We start from the raw sequence: 24,757 nt of genomic DNA on the forward strand, positions 1-24,757 counted from the left end.
ATATTGAGAATCATTATCATTTTCTTTTATAATATTAGCATATGATGCCGATGAATCTGGAATATTACCTTCTTTTTCTTTTTTCTGTTTCAAGAATTCTTGAAACTCATCATATAATGGATTATTTTTGTCTGGAGTATTACTCCCCGATGAACTAGCAATATTCTGAGCTATAAGCTTTTTATTGCCATGTTGAGCAATTATTTGAGGAGATGCTCATCTTCCACCTCTTCCTCTATAAGAGGAATGATTTCCCCTACCAGGATAACTCATACCTGTAAATATGACAAGTATTCTCGAGTTAAGAAATCAGGCAGATTATTATCTTCACCTTTTTTATAAATAATTTCAAAATCAAAAGGCGCTAAATGAGCTTGCCATCTAGCAAACATTTGCTTAGAAACATCATGTTTAAAATCTTTTTGAAACATAAATTTAGCAGATCTATAATCTGTTTTAATTATAAATTTTTGATTATATAAATCATCTTGAAATTTTAAAACACATCTAACTATAACAAGAATTTCTTTAGCTATGGTAGCATAATTTTTCTGAGCACCATTCCATTTACCAGAATAAAATCTAACAAGATATTCTTGTTTGGTATCAGGATTAAACTGTTTAAGAATTCCTCCAAAACCTATATCAGAAGCATCTGTTTCAATAATTTTTTCCCATTGGGGATTAGCCAACATAAGACAAGGAATATTTTTAACCTTTTCCTTTATTTTTCTAACAGCCTCAGTATGTTCTATAGTCCAAGGAGGGGGATTCTTCTTGAGTCTATCATATAAAATAGCAAAATCATTAGTAAGATTTTTAATATAGGAAGATATATAATTAAGACTTTCTAAAAATCTTTGTAACTGAGTTTTATCAGCTATTTCATCAGGAAATTTAGAACCAAATTCTATACTTCTTTGTATAGGAATAATTTTTTCTTTTTCTATCATATGACCAAGGAATCTAATATTGGTTTGAAATAAAGACATTTTTGATTTTGATATAACAAGACCGTTTTGAATAACTACTTTTCTAAATATTTCTAAGTGTTTAAAATGAGATTCAATGTCTTTAGAAAAGACTAGAATATCATTAATATAAACAATGATAAAATTACTAAAAGGATAAAATATATCATTCATAATTTGTTGAAATTCTGAAAGGGCATTCTTCAGTCCAAATGGCATAACTGTCCATTCGTAATGTCCTATTGGAACATTAAAAGCAGTTTTGTATCTATCAGATTCTTTTATTTGAATCTGCCAATATCCTGATTTTAAATCAAACTTTGAAAATATTAAAGCATTAAAAAGTCTATCTAATAAATCTTTTTTGTTAGAAATAGGATGCCTAATCCATTTCAAAATTTTATTAAGAGGTTTGTAATTTATTACTAACCCGGGAACTCCTCTTTCCTTCTCTGAATGTTTATTAACATAAAAAGCAGTACAAGACCAAGGAGACTGAGAAGAAGTTATCAACTTCTTATCTAATAAAGATTTTATTTCATTCTTACATAATTCTAAATATTCAGAATTCATTTGATAAGGACGAGCTTTGGTAGGAATGCTTTTTTCATCAAAAGTTTCCTCATAAGGAAGAGAAACAATATGTTTCTTTCCATCCCAGAAAGCATTGGGATGATCATTACAGATTTCTAAAGAAAATTTATTCTGAACAAGTTGAATTTTTTTCCTGTAATTTAGGATTCTTCAATTTTTCTTCAATAGTTAAGGAACTGACTTCCTCTTTTAAAGAATTTATATGAAAAATCTTTCTATCAATTTTATCCTGCAACTCATTTAAAATTCTATTATTAGGTTTTGTAATGAACTTAAAAGAAATAGGTTTTACTTCAAAGGTACGTGTGATACCTTTTTCATCTATGTGAGTTAAAGGATAAATTTTATAAATAAAAGGAAGACCAAGTATAAGTTGGCTAGAAATATTTTTAGCAAGTAAGAAGCTAGTAACAATACAATTCTTATCCTTGCAAATATAAGCTTTAGGTAATTTATAATTTATATCAAGGGGTTCTCCACCTGCATGAGATAAAGAATGAGTAGTCTTATGAAAATATTTTGTAGGTATAAGACCTTCTTGTATAACATTTAAGTCAGCACCACTATCAATCATAGCAACAAAATTTTTCTTATAAGAGTTATCAATTAAAAGGGTAATATTAGTATACCACTTTTGAGATATAATCATGCTCAAAACAGAAAGATGATTGTCATCAAATAAAGATAATTTTTGAAAATAATTCTCTTGATCATAATCATTTTCAGTATTCTGAAAATTTCTTTGATCATAAACTTTTTCTTTTCCTTTCTCAATTTGATTAATTCTTTTATGAAGAACTAAATTATCATTTTGTAAAATTTTTACTTTTTTCTTGAGATTATTAATCTCATGAACTAAATCCTGAATAGTCACCGGATTTTGGTTCTCATACTTCTGTTTAAGAAGTTTTTTGATTTTTGTCATAGAATAAGTAGGATTAATAAGATTTTCTGTCTTATTATTATCAGATGGATTACTATCCATTTTATCAATGATACTAGAAATTAAACTAGGATCCTTAATCCTCTTAAGAAATTCTAAAATATTATTATTATCGAGAACATTAATATTAATATCCTCAAATTGAGACATAAGTTTATAAAACTCATCATTATCATTTTTCCTAGTGCATACTTGTCCTTGAATAATAATAATAATTATTATTATTAATGGAGCCTAATAAGGAATTTTTTTTTATAAATATAGAAAGAATAAGAATGACAATGACAATGACAATTTTCAACCAAAATGAATGGAATAACTATTTTTATTGTAAGGCCCGAAAATATTAAATTATTAATTATGGGATTTGAGAATTAAATTCCATATTATGGGCTAATATTGATTTGAGAAGTTATGGAAATGATAGATTTAAGTTCCGAGCTAAAAATATTTAATTTGAGAATTTACGAATTTTGAGAATTAAATTCCGAGAATTCTTAAATTAAAAGAATAAACAAAATAAATCTGTTACCTGAAATTTCATTTTCAGGTGCAATTTTATTCTAATCCTCTGTATACTTTTGCTATTTATTCATTGAATAAATTTTAGCACATCTGTCTGACTTGTCCTTACACTGTTTGTTCAGATATCCTCTTCCACAAAAAGTGTAATAATTTCTAATATACTCCGCATTCAAAATCAGACTAATTCATCTCGATTCGCTAGTAATATTGAGATGAGTTTCCAAACTAATATTGAGTACTTCGATTTGATGTAAGTTTCTGATTACTTCGGTATGGTTTGAAGATCGAAATATTGTAGAGATCAGATGTTGAGCATGAATATGACTTTCTATTGAATTATGTAGTTCCGTATCGATGTCGAATCAGTTATTTGATGCCGTATGAATTACAATGAGTTTTTACAGCATGTATTTCGAATGTATGCTTCTGATATGCTGAGTAGATGATGTTATGTTGCTGATATGTTGATGAGGAACCATAATTGAAATTGAAAATGGTTTCGATATGTCGTCGGTTACCGATTTTTAATCGCTACGCCGTCGATTCGTGTTTTGAGACAAGTTTGATAGATGAGTTTTGAGATAAGATATTCTTTGATATGTTTATGATAATATCTGTTGGTTGGAAGAGTTGAATGACAATGAACGGATATGAAAAGCCGTATGAATGGAATTGAAATTAGAAATGAATTCGATACCGTAACGATTCTCGATTGTCAATCGCTACGATGATTGGTTATGTTTTGAAACCATACTGATAGTCTATGATTGAGCTAATGATCTTGGGATTGTATACTGATTTTGTTAGATGCAATCTTTAAATTTCAGACATGCCACGAGCTCAAGCAACTCAAGAAGTCGAATTGTGAACCGAGGAAGTTCGCTTGAGGTTTGAAATGATTTGATTGAAGATGTGTTGATGATTTTGACTCGATTCTGAAAGGAATGAATTGAACGAAGATTGATGTGCATGTTTTGAGGTTGAAGAATTCAGAACAGACGAAATACGAAGGTAAAAGTGGACTACTATTTGATTGGGAATACAACTCGAGATGGTTTGTATCGAGTTCCCCTAAATCACATACTTGCTTGTTTATTTGATCTTATGTGTTTTCATTTGAGTTGTTGAATAAGTTTTTGATATAATGAATGCCTTGATGATGATATATGTTGCATTCATCTTGAAGACTTATTCCATGATTTTGAAATGAACGGAAACGTTCGAATAGACGATTTGAGGAATCGTATATGTATGGTCTGGGTGGTTGATTTAGCCTTGCGTCTGATTTGCATATATGATTGCTTCAAAGTCTAGAGAAGAAAGATAAGTAACCCCACCTCGAGCGGGAGATTCGGTGGATTAGTTATGATATCTACTTCTCGGGATCCCAACCGACGAATGATGAAATGAACCTTGTTTTGAAAACATGCATTGTATTTACTTTTATATCATGATCTTGATATATGTTTGATATGCATGTTTAGTTGCTTTTACTGGGAAATATAATTCTCACCGGAGTTATCCGGCTATTGTTATGTTGTATGTGTCATGGCAATAGGAGGGAATGGAGCAAAACAAAGGCAATCTTGAAGAACAAGGGTTGAAGAGATATAGCGTGATGATCCGAATTAGATGGTTGAGTGAGTTTTCATGTTGTAGAGTTGAATTCTAAACATGAGCATGATTTAGATACTTGTACCAAGACTTGTAAATGATCTAGTTGTTGTCTTGTTGATGTTTATAGGATTTGAGATTTGATGTAAATCCTTAAAACATCATGAAGTATCTTGATCTTGTTATATAGCATTGTGTCTTGCATATTTTGGAAAGTCTTGATTATTATGATTGTAAGGCTTGTTATGATCTAATGGTATCCATTGAATAGCATGTTAGAATGCATGTTAGATGTTGCTATGGATTAGATCATGAATAAATCTTGGTTTGAGTTGATTTTGGATGGAAATATTTGGAGAACCATTTTGACAGCAGCTGAGCATTTTTCTGGTGCAGTGGCCGGCGCACGAGCAAGCAAGTACTCACGCGCGCGCGAGCCAGCTTTTGAGATCTCGGTCTCATTGGCCGGCGCGCGCGCGAGGGGTGATTCCCGCGCGTGCGCAGGGCAATCTCTTTTTAAAAATTTTTTTTTTATTCTTTTGTTTAGACATTGTTTCTTGTCTAATATTGAACATTTGATTAAATGAGAGATTAGAACTCGGGTCGTCACATTTATTAATTAATACGAGAATGGTCGTTCAAATGGCATACCAAACAGGAGTGTAATGAGATGTGAATGCTCATTTCACTTATCTCCATGGTTGTCTCCACCAAAACAAAACTCATGTGGGGCAATCTCACATATCAAATTTATGAAACTTATCTCATATTTGAATCACTTATGAAAAATATTATTTTTTGGGTCAAAAATATTATTTTTTTATTGTAAATATGTACATGGTTGATCCGTTTTATGAATAATGATCTGCAAGACTGTCTCACAAGATACCCTACTCAATATAAAATTGGAAGTCCTTATGCTAATTTTTAATACAACGTCCTATACAATATTTTTATTAAATAGAACATGTAATAATGTTTGTTTTAATGATAAATTTCATTGCTCGTGAAAACAAAGATACATCATGGAGTAACGGAGCTTGTAAACATATGGATGGCTTATACCAAGTAGATGTGATAGAATTTAAACAAGATTCTCTGGCTAACATATGAGCTAATTCATTTTCTAATCTCTTAATTGAGGTAATAGAGTAGTGACTTTCCTGATCAACGAGCCATTTGCATCTTCGAACTACATCTCCAAACTTTGAATAGTCATATGTAGACCCATTAAGCATCAGCCATACATTTGGAATCGGTTCGAAGATGACTTGATGCGATCATTCCTCTTACCCAAGTAATTGCCGCTAGTAGCCCCATAGTGCGCTTTCTCTCTCACACTGAGCAAGCTTTGTGATAAAATAGTTATGGACAAACCTTCCTCTGTCATCACATATTACCATGTTCAAACCTATTGCTCTCTGATTGTTTAGGAATGATGCATCAACATTTCACTTTACAAACGAAGTTGGTGGTATTTTCCAACGAATTCCAATTTTTTTTCCTCCTCCATTGGCATCATATTGAAATTGCTAACTTTGGACATTTGTTTTAGATCGTTCTTTAGCCTCAACCCAATCACACAAAAGAGAAGATCCGGAAAACGTAGCCTGATCAACACTTTTAATAGAATCATTCCACAATTTATTGTTTAATTCGTTGTTTTCTCACACTTCATAAGATCATAACAAACTTGCCCACTATATTTTCATTTGATGCAGCCATGAAATTGAAAACAAAATCATAAAAACTCTCCGATTAATTCGAATACTTGTCCACCAATTTCATATGAATAACTAAGAGACTCGTCTAGGGTTTTAAATGGAATAAAGTACAAAAAAAATTACCACAAGTTCATATTTTTTTAAAAAATATTGTGAGACTCACAAAGAAGAGGCCCTAGGCAATCAGGGTGCCTCATTGATTCCCTCCTACCAAGCATGTTCTAAATATTATGATTTTTCTAACAAAGATGATCCAAAACTTCAATTTGAAATTTCTTTTCTGGCGCTTTTATATCGGAGGCCCAATAAAAAAGTTATCGTTCCTTAAAAAAAAACAGTTTTCGTGAAAATAAAAAAAAACATTATAAATGATTTTTTTCATAAGATTTTCAAGACACTAACTAAAAATTTATACAAACAAGTGACGTTTTGCACGCAACAATTGAAATATTTATCTAGTAGTTATAACTTTTTTTTGGTTATTTCAATTTAATGATTTTTCCCATTTTTAATTATGACCGATGACCGTCTAACCTAAAAATTTAAAATACAAATAAATATATGATTGAAATTAAAAATATAGATAAATATGGTATCGAAGATTAAAGAGAAATGATATTATTAGAAGTGATTGGCTGTCTAGTATACAAATTTAAAATTATAAATAAAGATATATTTGAATTTAAAAATATAAATAAAGATGGTACTAATAAAAAATAATAATATTTTAGGAAAATAAAAAATATATTTCAAGTGACCAATAAGAAGGAGAAATTATTGATAAGTATCAAAAAATTTGGGTAAAAAAATGGACGTTAATGTAAATCATTTCGGGTTCACTAAATAGATTGAAAGTTAGTTACACTGTGTTTGGAATCATGGTATTGCATTGGATTTTGATGGGATTTGGAATTGAAAATACCGTTTTAGTGTTTGGCAAAACGGGATTTTCAAAACGGGATTGATATTTGATGAGATTTCATGGAATTTCATTTAACTAAATGAAATCCTTATAAAATTGGTCGGATTTCATGGGATTTCATGGGATTTGAGTTTGTAAAAATAATAAAAATATTTTAATAATAAATATATATACGTTGGTTATAAATTTTAAGTTTTCTTCAATTTTTTTTTTTACAAAATATCATTTATATAAAATTTAGGGTAATGCTACATGTACACTGGGGGTTACACGTTGGGTTACACATTGCACTTGAAATTACATGATTATCCATGCACTTTATTTGGAAAAAATCTTTCAAAAATGCATGTAGGATAATCATGTAATTTCAAGTGCAATGTGTAACCCAACGTGTAACTCTCAGTGTACATGTAGCATTACCCTAAAATTTATACCATCAATTTCCAAAATATATTTCAACTTTTTTTCAAACACCAAAATGGAATTTCAATTCCAATTCCAATTTTAATTCCAAATCCTATTTTTTTAGGTATCCAAACACACTGTTAATATAGGTCCACATGGTGCAGATTTTTAATCAAATAGTAAGATATCTAGTTCTAGATATTATTATTATTATTAATCAAATAGTAAGACATAGTCATTCAAACTTATGAAAGATTGGAACAAATCTCATAGTTCAAATGTGCATGATATTGAGATTATTTCGTATCTTATTGAAGTAATTTTTACAATTACTAAAAAAATATCATTTTTGTTGTTTCTTAATTCCATAATTTTCAATTTCTGCAAAAATTAATTAAATCTCAATGCTAATCTCATGCTGATTCTGATTTTTCAAAATTGATTATGATATTTGGTGAATAAATATTAATTTTTCTCCATATTTTGACTGCAAATTTTTGTGTCTAATTCTAATTTACACCTCACGTTTTTTATAATCAAGGAAGAGAGATATATGCTCTCTAACTATTGTTTGTTTGTTTTGTTGTTTTATTAAAAAAAATAATGTAAGAATCACTAATTTATAGGGATGACAATGAGACATATTTAGCCAAACTCGAAACATGACAATCCAAGTCATACGCATTAAAATTATTTTAAAATAAAGTTTTGTCGATACACCATAACAACGTTTAAAATAATAAAATTAATAAACCATCAAAGTTAATATTCAGCTTTATATTAGTAAAATTTATGTGAATTTTTTTTTAATCACAAGTTAAAACCTATTTTTTGTTTTTTTTAAAAAAATTGGTTGGAAAATGGAACTAGTTAAAATTTATTAATTAATATTCATCTCGAAATAAAAAAAATCATAATTATATATATTAATATTATATATCACGATAAAATAGAACTATTCCATAATATATTGTAAACTAATATTATGTTGGGTAGGTCTCATGCAAGTTTACTATTCCATAATATATTATAAACTACTCGAACACATATATTTCGAGCTCGAGCTCGATTGTATGTTCTCGAGCTCGAGCTCGAGCTCGGTCACCCTTAGTCTTATTTCAAAAATAAGAGGTTAAAGTGTTTAGATGAACTTATTTTTAACAATTTAAAGATGTTGATATCTTCGATATTATAAAATCTGTTTATTGTCAAAATTATCAAAATGACATAATTTTGTGAAAGTAATATATATATATATATATATATATATATATAAGTTTTAGAATTTTATCATAAATTTTAAACATATATTAAAAAATAAAATTATTTTATATTTTAATTTAGAAAAAATGATAAATTATGTAAAATGATGGGCATGAGACATGGTGGGTTTAATAAATATATAATGATAATATGTAAAAATACAATATAAAAAAAGATATTTTCTTAAAAAGTAAGAGTGACTTTAATTTTTTTAAAAAAACTTAAAAGCTGTCAAACAACTTAGGGAGTGTTTTCAATCACTAAAAAAGATGTTTGTTATATTTTAGCTTAAAAAATAACTTATGTGTGTTTTTTAAACCCAAATTATGTGTTAGCTTATGCTTAACTCAATTGAAATCTAAAAACTAGTCATATTGTGATTGTGATTTTACAAAAATTATTCTAATAAAAAAGTCTATGTTAAAATAAATTTAATAACTTATTTAATTATCAAATACTACTCAACTTTGATTTTTAGATTTTCACATTTGTTTCCAAACACTAACAACTTTTGATTTTCGTAACTTTGTTATAATCTATAAATTTAATCACTTATACAAAAGTATAATTTTTGGCAAACATACACTCCCTTATAGCTTATAAGTTGTTTGAAAATTTTTTTTACCAAATCGATTTGAAGACCTTATAAGCTATAAAACAACTTATAAGCTATTTTGTAGAGTTTATAAGTTTAGCCAAACACCTTTAAAAATCTTAAGACTCACCTTGAACCTATTTACAGACCCATTTAACTGGGTTCAAGGGTGGGTTTAATAAGGAACTCAATTTATTATCATTCTCATTTATTTATCAAACGCTCTTCACTTTATTTTCACACACTTTGTATTTTTATTTTCCCTATTTTTTCATAATCTACCATTTCTACAAAAATATATTATTTTGCAAACATTTCCTAATATTATTATTATTATTATTATTATTATATTATTATTATTATTATTATTATTATTATTATTATTAAATAAAAGTGTCGGAATGCAAACATTGTATTTGCTAGGTAGAACGATCTAATCATGTCGTTTGAGCTGTTGTGCGGTTTAAAAGATTTGATTTACATTATTATCAACGACTATAACCTTTTTTTTTTGTGACGTGGGAACCCGCAGCCGCTACTCTTAGGTGCGCTCTGGGTAAACCTTCGGACTGTGTGACAGGCTAGTAAAAGAAAGTGTTGGCAGGGAGAATCGAACTCCTGACCTTTGACCAAGAGTTCACGCACTCCATCAACTTGAACACCCCATTGGGAGCATCAAAGACTATAAATTTTAATAAAGTAGCAAGTGCTTGACCATACAAAATCACAAACTAAACAAAGAATAATTCAATACGCATAAAGAATTACATAAAAAGTGACCTACTTGCATGTTTTAAAAATTCGAAATAATACATACAACTATACAATGAATTGATTTGATCAAGATCTTCTATAATTTCTCGAATATTTGATTACGATTATCTCCAATCACCCAGAATAAGTAATCGATTTGATAAAGATTTTCTATCATCTCTGACTAACAATCACCCAAATCTTGGATTAATAAAATAATTCCTAGATATGTTCGGCCCACACAAGCAATTGATTTGTAGCATTTGAAGCCCATATTGACCGCCATTTCTCGCAAATAGAAAAACAAAAATCTCCCCTATATAAACGGGAAACGGGGCCAAACAAGCACAAGCGATTCGAGGAACGTCCGCTGCTAGGGTTTTTTGGGAACGCAGTAATCGATGTACGTGAGTCTACCCAACATTTTAATTTTCGTACATTGTCTTCCTTGCTAGTGATTTGTTTCGAGGGGCTACGATTTTCGAGTAGGGTTTAAGTTTTCTTCCTCTCGTTCAGTTGTTTTTTTTTTCGACGATTGCGATGAAATTTCTGTCTCCACCCGTTGATTGTTTTCGTCGTGTTGTTTATGTTTATCATGCTACGCGCCTTTCGATTTATGAATACTTCTTTTTTTAAAAAAAATTGTTTTGTTCTTATATGGGTTGGGTTTGTGCTTTTTTTTTTCCAGTTGCTAAAAATTATAGTGTGCTGGGAATATTGAATTTCACTGTGTCCTTTTGTGATTCTTTAGATTAGAGGGGCAGATTATTAGTTGCAAGACATGTCTCATCTCGAGGGAGACGGGCTTGAGGAACCTGAATTTAAATGGTTGAAGGAAAGAGTCGACATTCCGAGACACAAAGCTCCATATTTTTATGAATCATTCCTTTATGAAGGTGTTGAGTACTCATTGTATGACTCAGTTTATTTGCAAGTGGAACCAGAACAACCCAACAATAATATTGGAAGGATTGTTGGCATTTGGGAAGAAGCCAACAACTCCAAGAAGATAAGGGTTCAATGGTTTTTCCGGCCCTCGGAAATTTTTTATTATCTAGGAGACACCGAGGTGCTTGACAACGAGTTGTTTTTGGCTTCTGGTCAAGGCATTGGTCTCATGAACATCTGTCCTCTGGTAATTATTTTTTATTTTGTTCGTGTTTTATCCTTTGGTTAGATTATTTCTGGTCCCATGGATTTTTAAAAGCAATGCAGATCGTTTTTATTGGTAGTTTAGAAGCTCCAAAATTTTCAAGAGCGCTAGATTATGCTTTTACTGAATTAATTTTTTTTTTCTCAAGAATTGTAAATTATTCCAGGTTTACATTTAATCAGAACATTATTAAAATCTCTGAGAGCAGGAGATAATGAGAAAAACGTTCTGATGAAGAACTAATAACTTAGATGAGGTTGAGTCGTTCCTCTGTCAATATTTGCTTTGGCTGATGTTGTAACCTTTGCAAATGAAGGAGTCCGAATGAGGTTTTTCATCCTCACCGTGAAATGGTTGTTGAGTGGCCTTGTTTATGCAACATAGTAGATAATATGGTGGTCTTAATGGTTTTAGAGTATAAGCTCTTCAAAACAACTTATAATTGGTTTTCAAATCTTAAAAAATAAGCTCGATCTACTTCCCTGACTCCAAGTTGAGGATAATAATTGTCTAAAACTGTTTGGTATTTTTTTAAAAATAATTCTAAGATGTCAAAATAAGTTGTTTTAGAAAATTTTGGAGCACTCTTATTTTTTAATATCATTAAAGACATATCAGCCCCAATACTTCTATCAAATAAAAAATATCTCATGATTCAAGCCAACTCGTGGTATTATTAATCGGTAACGTTCCATGTGTGCTCATTTTCTTGAATTAGGAAGCTATTGTTGGCAAATGCAATGTTGTCTGCACTTCAACTGATGGAAGAAATCCGCAACCTTCTGAGAACGAGAGAAACATGGCCGAATATGTATTTTACCGAGTTTTTGATGTCCAAAGCTTTTTGATATCAGATCAATTCAATGCTACTGTTGGTGTGCTTCAAGGTAACTACATTGTGTTCTACATTTTGCTTTTTATTGTGTGGCTGAAATTTTTTAGGGTTTTTAAGATATGCTACAATTAGTTAGTTTTTTTAGATGATATGCTTACGTACCTTTGACTTTGCCCTTGTTTCTACAGTTGAGTTTGTGTTTAACAAAAAACAGATTTTAAGGACTCTGAGTAGCTCAAAATTTGAATTGCACGAACACGACGCAAGAAGCGCTAATGCTTTTAAAGGCACCACGAGGTTTGTTTGTGCAAACTCACCAAACAAAAGTCTCCATTCAAATGGAGATTGCAATCATATGTTGGGAAATGATGATACAAATGAAAAACAAGTGGACATAGCTAAAGAAGAATTGTTTGGTGATGCAGAGAATAGACCATTTAGTAAGGAACCAACATCTAGGGGCGAATGTTCTAATGTTTATGAGAATTCTAGTGAAGAAAGGATGACCACAAGTATCATCGATAATAGAAGTGCTTCAAGTGATAGCATCGTTGGGTGCCAAGCTAATGCTGAAAAGGACAAGGTGATAAACAAAAAGTCTCATTTCGAACAAGCTCAGTTTGAAGATAATGTGAAGTCTATGAAATCCCATGGTTTGAGTGATACTTCAAAGAAGAGAGGAATGTTCAATGACATATCATCGAAGGATAGTGGAAAAAATATTGAGACAAGCACCATCAAGAGTAAAAATTCTTTGAGTGATAAAAATGATGGGTGCCAAGTTAACATTGAGAGTAAGAAGGTGAAGGACACGAAGTTTTCTTTGAAGAACGATTGTTTTGGGGATAGAGTGCAATCTGATTCGAAAACCCTTTATTTGGATGATACATTTGTGAAAAGAGGAAAATTTGATGTTGGTCCTGGTGAAGATGGAAAGGCAACAAGTAACACAAGTAATAAAAATGTTTCTTGTGTTAAAAATGTCGATCATGCATGTTTGAAGAAAGAAAAACATAAAGACAAATCATCAAAAGACAATGGTGAAACTAGTGTGCGCGATTCGATGATTTCTCGAAATTGTTCCGAGATGCAGGTGAGCGGTGCCACTTCATTTGATGCAAACTTGAAATTTGAAATTGGTAAGGAGGATTCTAAAGGACCAAGAAATGACGTGAAACCAACAAAAAGCCGTACTATTTTGAATGAAAATATATCGGATGTGCGAACTAGTAGCCCCAAAACTTTGGACTCTGAACATCATGTTGGTTTTGTCTCCCATCAAAAAGATTTGAAGTCAACTAAATGTCTAAATGCTTCTAGAGGAAATCCTTCAAGAATCAATGATAGTTTTGTTGACGAAGCATCGAAAAATAAAAGCCACGAGGTTTTTGAAAGCCCTGGACAATTTGCTTCACATGTCGAACTTTCAAGTGACATCACAAATCAATTGGCACATGCTTATCCACCAAACGGGGAAAGAAATCATGGGCATGATTCTTGTAAAAGAAAAGATTTATCCTCTATGGAAGGTTTTTGTTTTGTTGACGCACCTTCCAAGAAAGCAAAACTTGATGATCACAAGAAGCCAAGTAAAGAAAATAACATGGAACTTATTCCAAAGTTGAAGGTGAAAAGTTCTGGAGTTGGACAAGAAATGACAAGTCATGCACATGGTGCTTGTGAGAAAAAAGATTTAACTTCCCCTAAAGATTCATGTGTTATAGGTCCTTCCAAGGAAGCAAGACTTGATGGTTCGAGCAAGACTTCTACGTTGAATAAAAATGATGTCTTCCAAAATTCGAAAAAAGAAATTCATCACAATAAAGATGGAAAAGTTGAAGGTGAAAGTTTTGAAGTCATTCCAAGGCCGATAAAAGTAAGTTGGAACAAGCATTTCCATGTTCTATCTTATGATATCATATTTTGTCACTTGTCCGTTCCTTGAATAATGTAGGACTCTCTCTTGCAACATTTGTTATTATCCTTCTCAAAATCAATCTTCTTTAACTTAGCCTTCTTGAGGGATTATTCTATCTACACCTGGAGTATTTCTTCTCCCATGATGTAGTCAAATGTCAACCATTGGATCATCAACACACATGTCAATTTTCATAAAAATATAAAGGTCTCACGTGATTTTATGATATTATTAAAATTAAAATAAGAGGAAAAATACTACCGGCATAGAATAGACTAACCACTTCTTGAGGTGTGTTTTATGGGTTAATAACTAAATTTTGGTCAAATAGTGGCCTTTTGAATTGGTGGAAATTGTGTTATTTACAAGTGGCAATTAGGTTGTATTTGGGGGACGGATACAAGTAAAAGGTTATGATTGATGATGGATTTTAAATGACATCCTTTTTCGGCAAATTTGAAATCCATATTGTCAATCAACGTGTCTATGATTTTAAATGAGTGGATTTAACATTCACCCAGATTTTATTCTTCAAAGCTAGTTAAATTGATTTCAACTATCCCAATGTCCATGATTTCAAATCTTTTAACCTACACGCTCCTATCACATTTACCGCAATTCAAAGTTTTTATTTTATGCAAGTTACTACCCTATTCCAATGTTCATTTTAAGGCATTAGATTGTCGCAGGGCCTCCAATGAAATGCCTTGTAGGGCATAAATCCTCTAAATTTTTTTAAATTGACATATATATCATCCATTTTTTAAATATCAAGCACATTAACCCATGTGTTGAAAGAACTCTCATCACATTTTCCCCTATTGTAAAAGGGTTTTATGTCTTATTTTTAGAACACAGGCTTCCATGCAATTTGTTTTACATTGGACATTTTTCAATATTTTAAGGGGTAGGAGATTTTTCAATATTTTAAGGGGATGCTGATGCGATTTGCTTCAAATTTTCGATTTGATCGTCTTCGAGGCAAGTTAGTCCATGTAGATTGGTCGATGATTGGGCTTTTAAGGATAGATGATTTTCATAGGTAATGCCTCGATTAGTTTGATGATGTTAGTTTTTTGTAGTAATTGCTCAAGGCCCCCCGTGAAAACTTTACAAGACATAAAGCCCTATAAAAAATATTAATAGGTTAATGTATCTCTCATTTTTCAAAAATCAAGCACATTTAACACCGTGCTAAAAAACATTCATGCACATTTTCACAATTTGTAAGGGGTTTATGCTCAATCTTTGAAAACATAAGGTTTTTAATGCCATTTAACTCTATAATTAATTTTTTGTATTTTTGAATTTTTCTAGAGGTGTTGATGTAATTTGCCAAAAAATTTTAACAATCCATAATTATCTAGATAAAAACTTGTTGAAGGTTTTTGAGTTGGATGGACGCAATCGAGATCTATGTGAGGATCAGAAGATTTGTAAATGACAAAGGGGATTGACTAAAGTTTTAGCTTCATTTGTGCTATTATCTAGCTATGTAGATGACAAAGGTGTTTGACATAAGTTTTTTCTTAATTTGCATTATTAATCTTTTTTGATTCCTTGTATATATCATTTAGGCAGTGTTTGGTTCAATTGATATGATTATTGAATGATTAGTAGACGAATGATAAAAAATATGATAAATAAGGATTGATAATTTGTGTTGAAAATAATATTGTGTTTGGTTTGATTTTTAGGAATGAGATTAAGTAAGGGTTTATAATTGATATACCAAAAATGCCCTTTGATATTTTTTTAATAAATTAAAACATTAATACATATTTTTTAAGTTTTCCCCAATTTTCTCCTCGTTCTTTCAGAAAACCTAGCCGACATTTTAGTTTTCGCAAAGCTCTCTGCGTCGATTTGAACACAGGACACGAAAATCTCCAGATTTTCGCACGTTTTTGGTCAATCGTTTCGATTGTGCGGGTTCATCTTCATCTTCAAGAGATTTACCGACGCAGCGTCCTTTCTCTGTCTTTTGCAAATTTCTCGACCGTGTAAAAAAAACGCAAGAAACAACAATTTATTAGCGCCATAACCCAGTCAACATCTCGCAAAAAAAGATTTATGGAGTTGATTTACCAGATTGACCTTCGAAAGATTCACCGTGGAGAGAAGAAACCCTAATGAACCCACTCTTCTTTTCTATCTCGATTGGAACGACTTCCTCATATGTGGTTTTGTGTTGAGAGAAAAAGGGTATTCTTGGAATTTAGGAGAGTGATAAACGCTAGGAGAAGTTATACCAGGTGGTGGGGAGGGTTTAATTAACCCACTTGAATACTACATTATCCCTCCTAGAATAGATTGAGTTGTATTATTAAAAATTTTACCTCCTAGAATAGATTGAGTTGTATTATTAAAAATTTTACCAAATAATATAGATTAAAATAAAACTCACCCACAAACCTGACTAATCCTTTGTACCAAACACTGCCTTAGAGTTGAATATTACAAGCTTGATGGGACATTAGCCTTTCTTGATTCTTCAAATTTTCTTTTCCTTGAGGGTTATTAGAGATAACATCTTGGGGGTAGCGCTTAGGCACTTAGGCGGCCGTCGAGGCGGTTTTATTAGCCTAAATATCTATTTTTTTGTTCATCTACATATATATATTTAATAATTTTTTTGCATCAGATTCAAACCAATATATGGCATAACCCTCTTCATCCGATTAAAATTGATAAGTAAATATGCTAAATAATCTTTTAAAAAAATTAAATATATATATATATATATATATATATATAGTGTCTATGCCATGCATCTTAGTGTGCAGAATTTTCGTGAGCGACCTTATGTGTTTTAAATGTTTGTTTAAGTGGTATCTAAAACACTAAAAAAAACACTAATACCCACTATTGTTTTAATGGTTTGTTTAAGTGGTTTCTAAAACACTAAAAATAAAACACACTAGTGGGTTTAAGTGGTTGCTTACGAAAATCCTAGACTAGGGTGCGTTAGATCAAAATTGTATATATATATATATATATACATATTAAACTAGGCGTCCGAATAAGTGAATTTTGAGCTGCCGATTAATGTACCAAAACCTAGATGCATCGCTTTTCTAAAAATCGCGGTTGTGGGTCTTGAGTGGCACCTTTTTATTGATGCACACTTTTAGTTAGTAAATCAGTGTTTTATCTCTTGGGCTAACCTTGTGCATTTCCTTCTCATGTATAGTGCTTATCTGAAGTATGAATGAGGATTATTGCTTGGCATTGAAACATTTCCCACAGTGCATTGTTCTTCCATTACCTTTCTATCTTACGTCTTTATTTGTTCGGTCTTTCTATCATTCGAATATCTGCTCGTTTCTCATAGGGCCTTGTGAGTTGTGAGGCTCTTGACACGTGTTAGATCCAGGGGTGTTGAAGCTCAACCAGTCAACATATATGCTCTTGTAATCTCTTTATAAAAATGTGTACTTCTTGATGTGAATAATATACCGGTCCTTCTCGTTGATTGTTCAAATTGTGTTTGGCAGCAGTCCTTAATATATATTAATGAGTGTACGAGAATCAAACCGTAAGTTTCATTGGGTTTTGAACTCTCCCAATCTCAATTCGGACCAATCTCGTTCCAATTTGAAGAATCATAATCGACCATCCTCTATGAGGTGGAAATAGGAAATTTCCACATTGTTCTCCTCCAGAGTGCACTTGTGTTGGAAAAAAATGTTCGCGTTTTTTGACCCATCCCAGAGGATCTGATTGTCTATGTTGTCGAAAATCCAGTTTGAATATTTGGCACAACTACGGTGTCCCTCCCCAACCTCACCTTTACGAGTTCGTGGTGTTGCTGATCGCGTAGCCCTTGACTGCTACAGTTCCCCCACAAGAAGTAACATTGATACCAATTTTTCACGACCCCTTGTCATGGATCTTGTTATGGGACTATGGATTGAAGAGTTCTAAATATTGAGAATGCTCCCTTTGTTGTTGGATCTCCACCATTTTCAACCTATTTTTCTTTTGTATGAGATTTGTTGGAGAGAACCTTCGATCTCCTGGTACACACTATTTTTAAGAAAAGTTTCAAAATTTTCTTTATTCAGTTCTCCATTATTTTATGTAAATAGTGTCTGTCAACCACAGAATAACTTTAAATCTTAAGGTTATGTTTCTGGACGGCATGGGATAATTGCTTAAACATCTAGAGTCCTAGATAATGAAGTGAACTAGAGTCCTGCTCTCTTGGGCTAGCCTTGCTGTTGGGCAGAAGGAAATATAACATGTAGTTTTGTTAGAGGAGGAATCTCTGAATGTTTTTCTAGTGACCAATGTAGTTTTTAGCAATGTTAACTCATGGATGAGTGATGAAAAGTTGTTTTCATATGAATGAAATTACTCTAGCTAAATATCACCTGCATTTGAATACGAAGAAGTATATCAGCATCATAAACCTTCCTTGTTTGGGTTGGTTATAAGTATTTTCCATTGCGTTACCCTTTTTGCTTCTCATGTGCAGTTCTTTTAAATTGTAGCGGTCTTGAACTATGAAGGTGTTGAGATTTTATTCTCATGTACTCTCTCGTTTATCTATTGATGATAATGATAATGTGGTGGTTACATAGCAGTTGATAAGTACCCGATAGGCTCAATAATAATTGGGTCCCTAACAGATAGTTGTTGTCACATTAAAATTTCGCTTTGTTCATGCCGTTGCATTATCCAATCTCTATTTAGTTTTAAATTTTGATGCCTTGCTCCATGTCATCATCATTGGACCAATTAGGATGCCATAAGTGTTGCAAGTTTGTCATGACATTACAGGACTACAATATGGGATATATTTTTTGGAATATTATTATTTTCACTTACCTTCTGACCAAGGTTCTAAAATTTGTTGTGCGCAAATTGGGCGCCATACCAGCGCCTAGGCTGCCTAGGCGGGGACTAGGTGCCGCTAGGCAGATTCCACGATATAACATAATAAATCACACATTATAACTCCAACATGATAATAACAAATACTTTTTATTTTCCATATTTTTCTTCTCCTATTTGGAAACGGCATTGAAAGGGTTTTGGTGGAAGGGCGAATAAAATTTTTTGACAATTTTTTATTGGGTTTATGATTTAAAAACACCATAAAAAAATTCATTTCCGCCTAGAGCCGCCTAAGCTGGTCAACTAGCTCCTTTTCAGTGCGGTCGGTGGGTGCCTAGGCACCGCCTAGGCCGATTTTTAGAACACCGTGTCTGAGATAAAAAGTGGGGACATGGGAGCATTTTCTTAGTATGCCTTTTTTGCATTTCCTGTAGGTAATGATTTAGTTTGTGAATTTCCTCTTGATATTGTTTCTGTCGGTTTCCTGACAGGAAAAGCGCTCCTGGCTGAAGTTGGGGAACACGGTGCGTTGAAATTTTACTTGGGTTAAAATTAATTCGAAATATGTTCGTTTTTATCCAAGACTGCATCGTCTTCAACATGTGATTTTACTCGAATTTTTGCAAAGAGCAAGCAGTTGTATGCTGTGTTTTTCTAAAAAATTGTTTGGAAGACGACAATAAGTTTATTATGTGACAGTTAAGGAAGTCTTTGACCAAATTACTCCTACATTTTTTCTTATAGTTATTGTTAAATTTGAAATGGGTAGAGGAAATTGAATGGCTGCTCCAAAATTGAATTAAGGGATTATATATTTTTGGCTGATATGTTTTCTTTCCCTATTCGGTTTCACTTATTTTTTTATGATAGTTTACGAAGCAAATAGGCAATTTGATTCGTTTATTATTCATATTATTTATTTTCCGGGCAACTCCAGTCTTGGGAGAGTATGAAGGCAGCTCATAAGGAAGGAAAACTTGTGTTGCTTCAGAATTTGGATCCAACTCTTACTTCGGCCGAGGTAAAGGTAAGAACATTCAGTCTTGAATGGTTATATTTGCCTATACCTCTGAGCATGCTGTCACATCCAGTTGTTTCTGGCATTGAGTTGAAAAAAGTTTTAAAATCAATGGTTAGTTATCAAATGTAAGTGCTTTTGCCGCAAAGCATTATTTTAGTTTTAACAAAATTCTGCTGTCAAGTGATGTTAAATCTCTACCTTCCCTATGACATTGTTAGTTGATGGTGCATGTAGTCCGCTAGACTGATTCAATGTTTTATCCTGCCAATTCAGCATTAAAAAATATCTTGCTCATATCATCTGTCAGCCTGTTCTTCTGTTTTATTTTTTTTTAACTGCTTCTGTTTCTCCCTTGTTCTGTCTTTCATAATCATGATGTGCATCTTTCATATGATGACTATATGGTGCTATTACAGGATATTATTTGGTATGCATTTGAAGAAAAATGCACGACGAAGATGGTGCAGCATGGTGCTATGTCTAGTCCACACAATAGTATGTTGATAAACATACTTTGTTAGCTTCATAACATTAATGGTTCATTAGGTGCACTGTGATATTCTTGTCATGGCTTCTCTCTTTGTTAGGGGTTAAAAACAAAGTGGGCTCATTCAGTGGCTTACTGCTCCTTTCTTCTTTTTTGATTTCTCCCCACTATCCTCTTCTTCTTAAGAGGGGAGTGGAACTAAATATCTTTGTGTATTGTTGATGTAAACTGTATTTTAGGCCAAGCACTCCTTATATTTGATACAATGGAAGTTGCTGAGAGAGTTTTGAAGGGATTGGAGGACAAGTGCTTGATGCTACAAAATCATAGGTTTGTGAAAATTTTAATCAATTGTTAATGCAAATTTAACAATATTTTGCTGGTGGACTATGAATATTATAGTTAGGGATGTAAATGAGCCAAATCGCGCTCTTCGAAGCTCGATTCGATAAAAAGTTTGTTTGGGCTAATTTAACGAGGCTTGTTAAGATAAACGAATCAAGCTCAAGCTCGTGAGTGAGTTCCTAAATGAAAAAATAATAGTTTTGATATTTGATTTACAAATGTAGAAAAATCTATGAAATTACTTATTAGAATAAATTTTAAATTTTAATAAAAAATTTATAATTTTTTGGGGATAATTCTCAATTTAGTCTCTCGCTTTATGCCGCTTTTCCAATTTCATCTCTCGTTTTTCAGTTGTCTCAATTTGGTCCTCTATTTTTCTTACCTTTTTCCACAATTGTTCATTTCATCCAATTTAACGTTAAAATAAACTGAATTAGTGCATGTAACTTATTTAGCCTGGGCAAGTGACTGTTGTGCCGATTTATTCTCCCCAAAATTTATCTAAATCCTACCCTCCAACCTTCTGCATATGAAGAGATCACTTAAAAACAAGTGATTGTTGAGTTGGTCTAGTAAGTGTTGTCTATCTGTTATTAAATCTAGAAAAAAATTCTAACTTGTTAATATGGTGCTAGAAAGTTTCTTGGCTGCGGATTTCGGCTGGATTATTTTGATATTATGGAGTTGGACGGATTCAGTAATTTGATTTTTAAACTCCGCTTCACTATGGGTTTTGTCCAAATTTTTTGAGGATTCACGTTAGCCGTGTGAGGTTATTGGAATTTGCTTGCGGATTAAATGAAAGTATTTAATCAAATTTGCAAAATACTATGAAATAGGTTTAATTTTTAAGTTATGTTGCTGTTATATTTTTAGTTTGTGTTTGTGTTTATAGTTGAAAATTCTAATTTTGAAATATTGTCAAATATAATTCACAGATATGGTTGTGTTTGTTAATGTAAATTAGGTTAAAATGGTGATCTGTTTGATTTCAATTTTGTTATAGTTCTTTAATGTATTGTTTATTTTTTTCCTTGGAAATAATGTTCTTTAAAATTTATTTTCTAATCTAGGGAAAAACATATGTTGTGTTAGTTGGACGTGAAACTGGTATTTATGATAGTTGAGAACAAGCACACAATGAAATGAATAATCTAGTGGCACTTCAGACAAATCATATTGGAACATAAATGAAAGCATTTAATCAAAATCACAAAATATTATGAAGTAGGTTTTATTTTTAAGTTTGTTACTGTTATATTCTGGTTTGTGTTTATAGTTGAAAATTCTAATTGTTGAATACTGTCAAATAAATTCGGATTTGGTTGTGTTTGTTAATGTCAATTAGGTTAAAATAGTGATCTGTTTGATTTCAATTTTATTATAGTTCTTTAATATTGTTGACTTTTTTCCTTGGAAATAATGTTCTTTAAAATTTATTTTCCAATATAGGGGAAAACATATGTTTTGTTTCTTAGATATAAACCTGTTTTGTTTGCTTAGCCCGATGCTACCTTTTTCTTAAACTGCTATATTCGATTGAGATATAAATTGGGGAACAATAGCGTGGAAAAATTAGAGAGTGCAGCATTTGGGAGGAAAGAAATCGATCAAAACATGATGGATTGGCTGAAGAAGTCAAAATAAAAGCCTTTAACCGGTTAAGAAGGTTGCATCATTCAATTCCGTTTATTTTGACGTCAAATTGAACGGAAGGATCAATTGCAGAAAACGTAAAAAAAAGGACCAAATTGAGTCAATTGAAAAATGAAGGGCGAAATCAAGAATGAGCCATAAAATAAGGGACTAAATTGGGAATTATCCCAATCCACATAAAGTTAGTTTTTAATGATATTCAAATTTATAATTTTATATTTATTAAGCTCATTTAGGTTTGATAAAAGCTCGAACAAGCATGTGAGCCATGAATATATTCGTTAAATAAAAATCGAGCTCAGTTCAAGTATAAACGAGTCGAGGTCAAAAGATTAAAATTTCGGCTCGGCTCGATTCCATTCCTAACTATAGTATATCTTTAACAAACTTATATTGGTTTCAAGAGAGGTTAAGTATCCAATAAATATATTATACTAATGTTTTTGTTTAGAGATTGAAAATTTTAGATTGGAAAATTGTTGGCCACACGAATTAATGTTTTTCTGCTATTTATTAAGGCATGTGTGTAAATTTTTTATCAAGTATTCCTTTATTCACTAGCACCGTCTTTAGAGTAAAAGTTTTTCCAAGCCCGCAGAATGTGGCTGGGGCAACTTCTTTCTTTGATGTGAACATATTGATTTACTTTATTATGTGGCTCTTGATACATTTTTCATGCTTGCCACAAGGCTAAAGTTTCTTTTTATTTGCAGGCCATTAGTTGGTTCCACTGTCAATGTGCTCCTTCCTGGATACCCTAGGAAACAGACAACATTTCTTGGCCACTTGTCCGTTGGCAAAGGTAGACACCATACGCAGAGGGATACGGTACATTCTCTTCTCTCTCTCTGAGAAAAAGAAGAAATGAGAAATTTTGTGTTGGACTCAGCTTCTTTCCTCTTAGTATGTCTAGACGAGTTTTGTTTTCTGTTTGCATTGTTCAGAAAGAAGCAGTGTCTACGTCTCATTATTCCCAGCCTAACACAATTGAATACGAGATGGCTATGGAGTGGTGGCTTCTACAGTCCAAATCTAATATTTGGTACCAGAATCTTTTTGAGGTATCTTCACCTTGGGATGGCTGAACATGGCAAATATTTCTCCATTTGTTTTATTCAAATTCAAATTTTGAGCATCTTTCGGTTTTCCCAGCAACATAAAGTGCAGTTGGGGAAACTCGGGGCTAATCTCCAGGTGAAATGATATCAAATGTAAGTATTCACCAATCAAGATCTTGGTCTGTAAACTGTCAAAATTGTTATTGGTTTTAACATTAGATCCTTTTTCCGTTTTTACCTTTTTGATTCCTTTTATTTTGCTTTGAAGTCGTTCCAATTTTTCCTTTTTAGTTCTATTTTATTTCCCTTTGAAATGTAAAATAAATTAATATGCATATGACAACCTAACTCAGAAATTATTGTTCTCTATGTCATCATAACCAGTTAACCATAGGCCAGTTTCTTCCATTGTGCGTTGGTGTTTTGCCAAATGATGATTTTGTGCTACACTGATGCAGGAAGGTTTTCTACACTTGTCTCATCCGTGACATTGTTTTATAGTCTTAATTTAATTGCTGAAAACAAAGTTTGAACCCTTTGAGCAAGACTGATCAAACATGGATGTGTATCAGATAAAGTGATGTTTTGGTTATTTCAACAGTTTTTTTAACCCAAGGCTACGCCATATTTGACAGGTTGACGACAGCTAGTGGCCAGCCTCCTCCAGGAAGCAGGCATATTTGGCTCTGGATCTGTATTTATTATTTAGATCGAATGAAATATTGAATCTTTTATTTTTTGGTGGTTTTGGGATTCGTTAAGTATTGTTGTCTTGTTTTTTTTTGCTGTGAGACATGATGTACATATAGTTGGATTTGTTTGTTTGTTTTCCTGGTTTAAGCTAGAGGTGCTTTGGTTCGGTATACCGCATACCGTATCGAAAATTTCGGTCTCGAAATTTCCAATAACTCGGTATACCGAATTTTGTTATTACATAAATCCATACCGATATTGTACCGAATATCGAAATTCGGTATGATATCGTGTATACCAATATTTTTAAACTATTTTTTTAAAAAAATATTGGTATACGCGGTATCGTACCGATACCGTGTATATCGATTTTTTTCGGTATACCGAAATACCAAAAATTTGAAAATCTTATATCGATTTCGATACCGAAATTTTAC

The 24,757-nt window shown here is 32.0% G+C and overlaps 1 protein-coding gene across 5 annotated transcripts; it reads left to right on the plus strand.

Annotated features, from left to right (window-relative positions):
- Nucleotides 1–10,594: 10,594 nt before the first annotated feature.
- Nucleotides 10,595–24,406, plus strand: LOC140871497 (protein ANTI-SILENCING 1-like). 5 transcript variants are annotated; one of them, XM_073274029.1, is made up of 12 exons: nt 10,595–10,712; nt 11,061–11,444; nt 12,181–12,349; nt 12,486–14,173; nt 19,549–19,581; nt 19,995–20,084; nt 20,495–20,573; nt 20,805–20,895; nt 23,283–23,397; nt 23,514–23,630; nt 23,722–23,780; nt 24,263–24,406. In XM_073274029.1, exons 2-11 carry the CDS (start codon nt 11,091–11,093, stop codon nt 23,770–23,772), a joined length of 2,787 nt encoding a protein of 928 aa, XP_073130130.1. In that variant the 5' UTR covers nt 10,595–10,712; nt 11,061–11,090; the 3' UTR covers nt 23,773–23,780; nt 24,263–24,406. The 5 variants fall into 5 exon arrangements, 3 of the variants coding, with proteins under 3 accessions (XP_073130130.1, XP_073130132.1, XP_073130131.1); XM_073274031.1 differs by having other exon boundaries at nt 10,630–10,716; XM_073274030.1 differs by having other exon boundaries at nt 10,688–10,794.
- The last annotated feature ends 351 nt before the right edge of the window (nt 24,407–24,757 follow it).

Source organism: Henckelia pumila, unplaced genomic scaffold, assembly GCF_033568475.1.
Source record: "Henckelia pumila isolate YLH828 unplaced genomic scaffold, ASM3356847v2 CTG_461:::fragment_3, whole genome shotgun sequence".
Taxonomy (NCBI): Eukaryota; Viridiplantae; Streptophyta; class Magnoliopsida; order Lamiales; family Gesneriaceae; genus Henckelia; species Henckelia pumila.

Coding starts and splice junctions, on each gene's coding strand:
- LOC140871497 (XM_073274029.1), top strand. CDS start 11,091: ATGTCTCATCTCGAGGGAGACGGGCTTGAGGAACCTGAATTTAAATGG. Junction 11,445..12,180: donor TCATGAACATCTGTCCTCTG/GTAATTATTTTT, acceptor TTCTTGAATTAG/GAAGCTATTGTTGGCAAATG. Junction 12,350..12,485: donor TACTGTTGGTGTGCTTCAAG/GTAACTACATTG, acceptor TTGTTTCTACAG/TTGAGTTTGTGTTTAACAAA.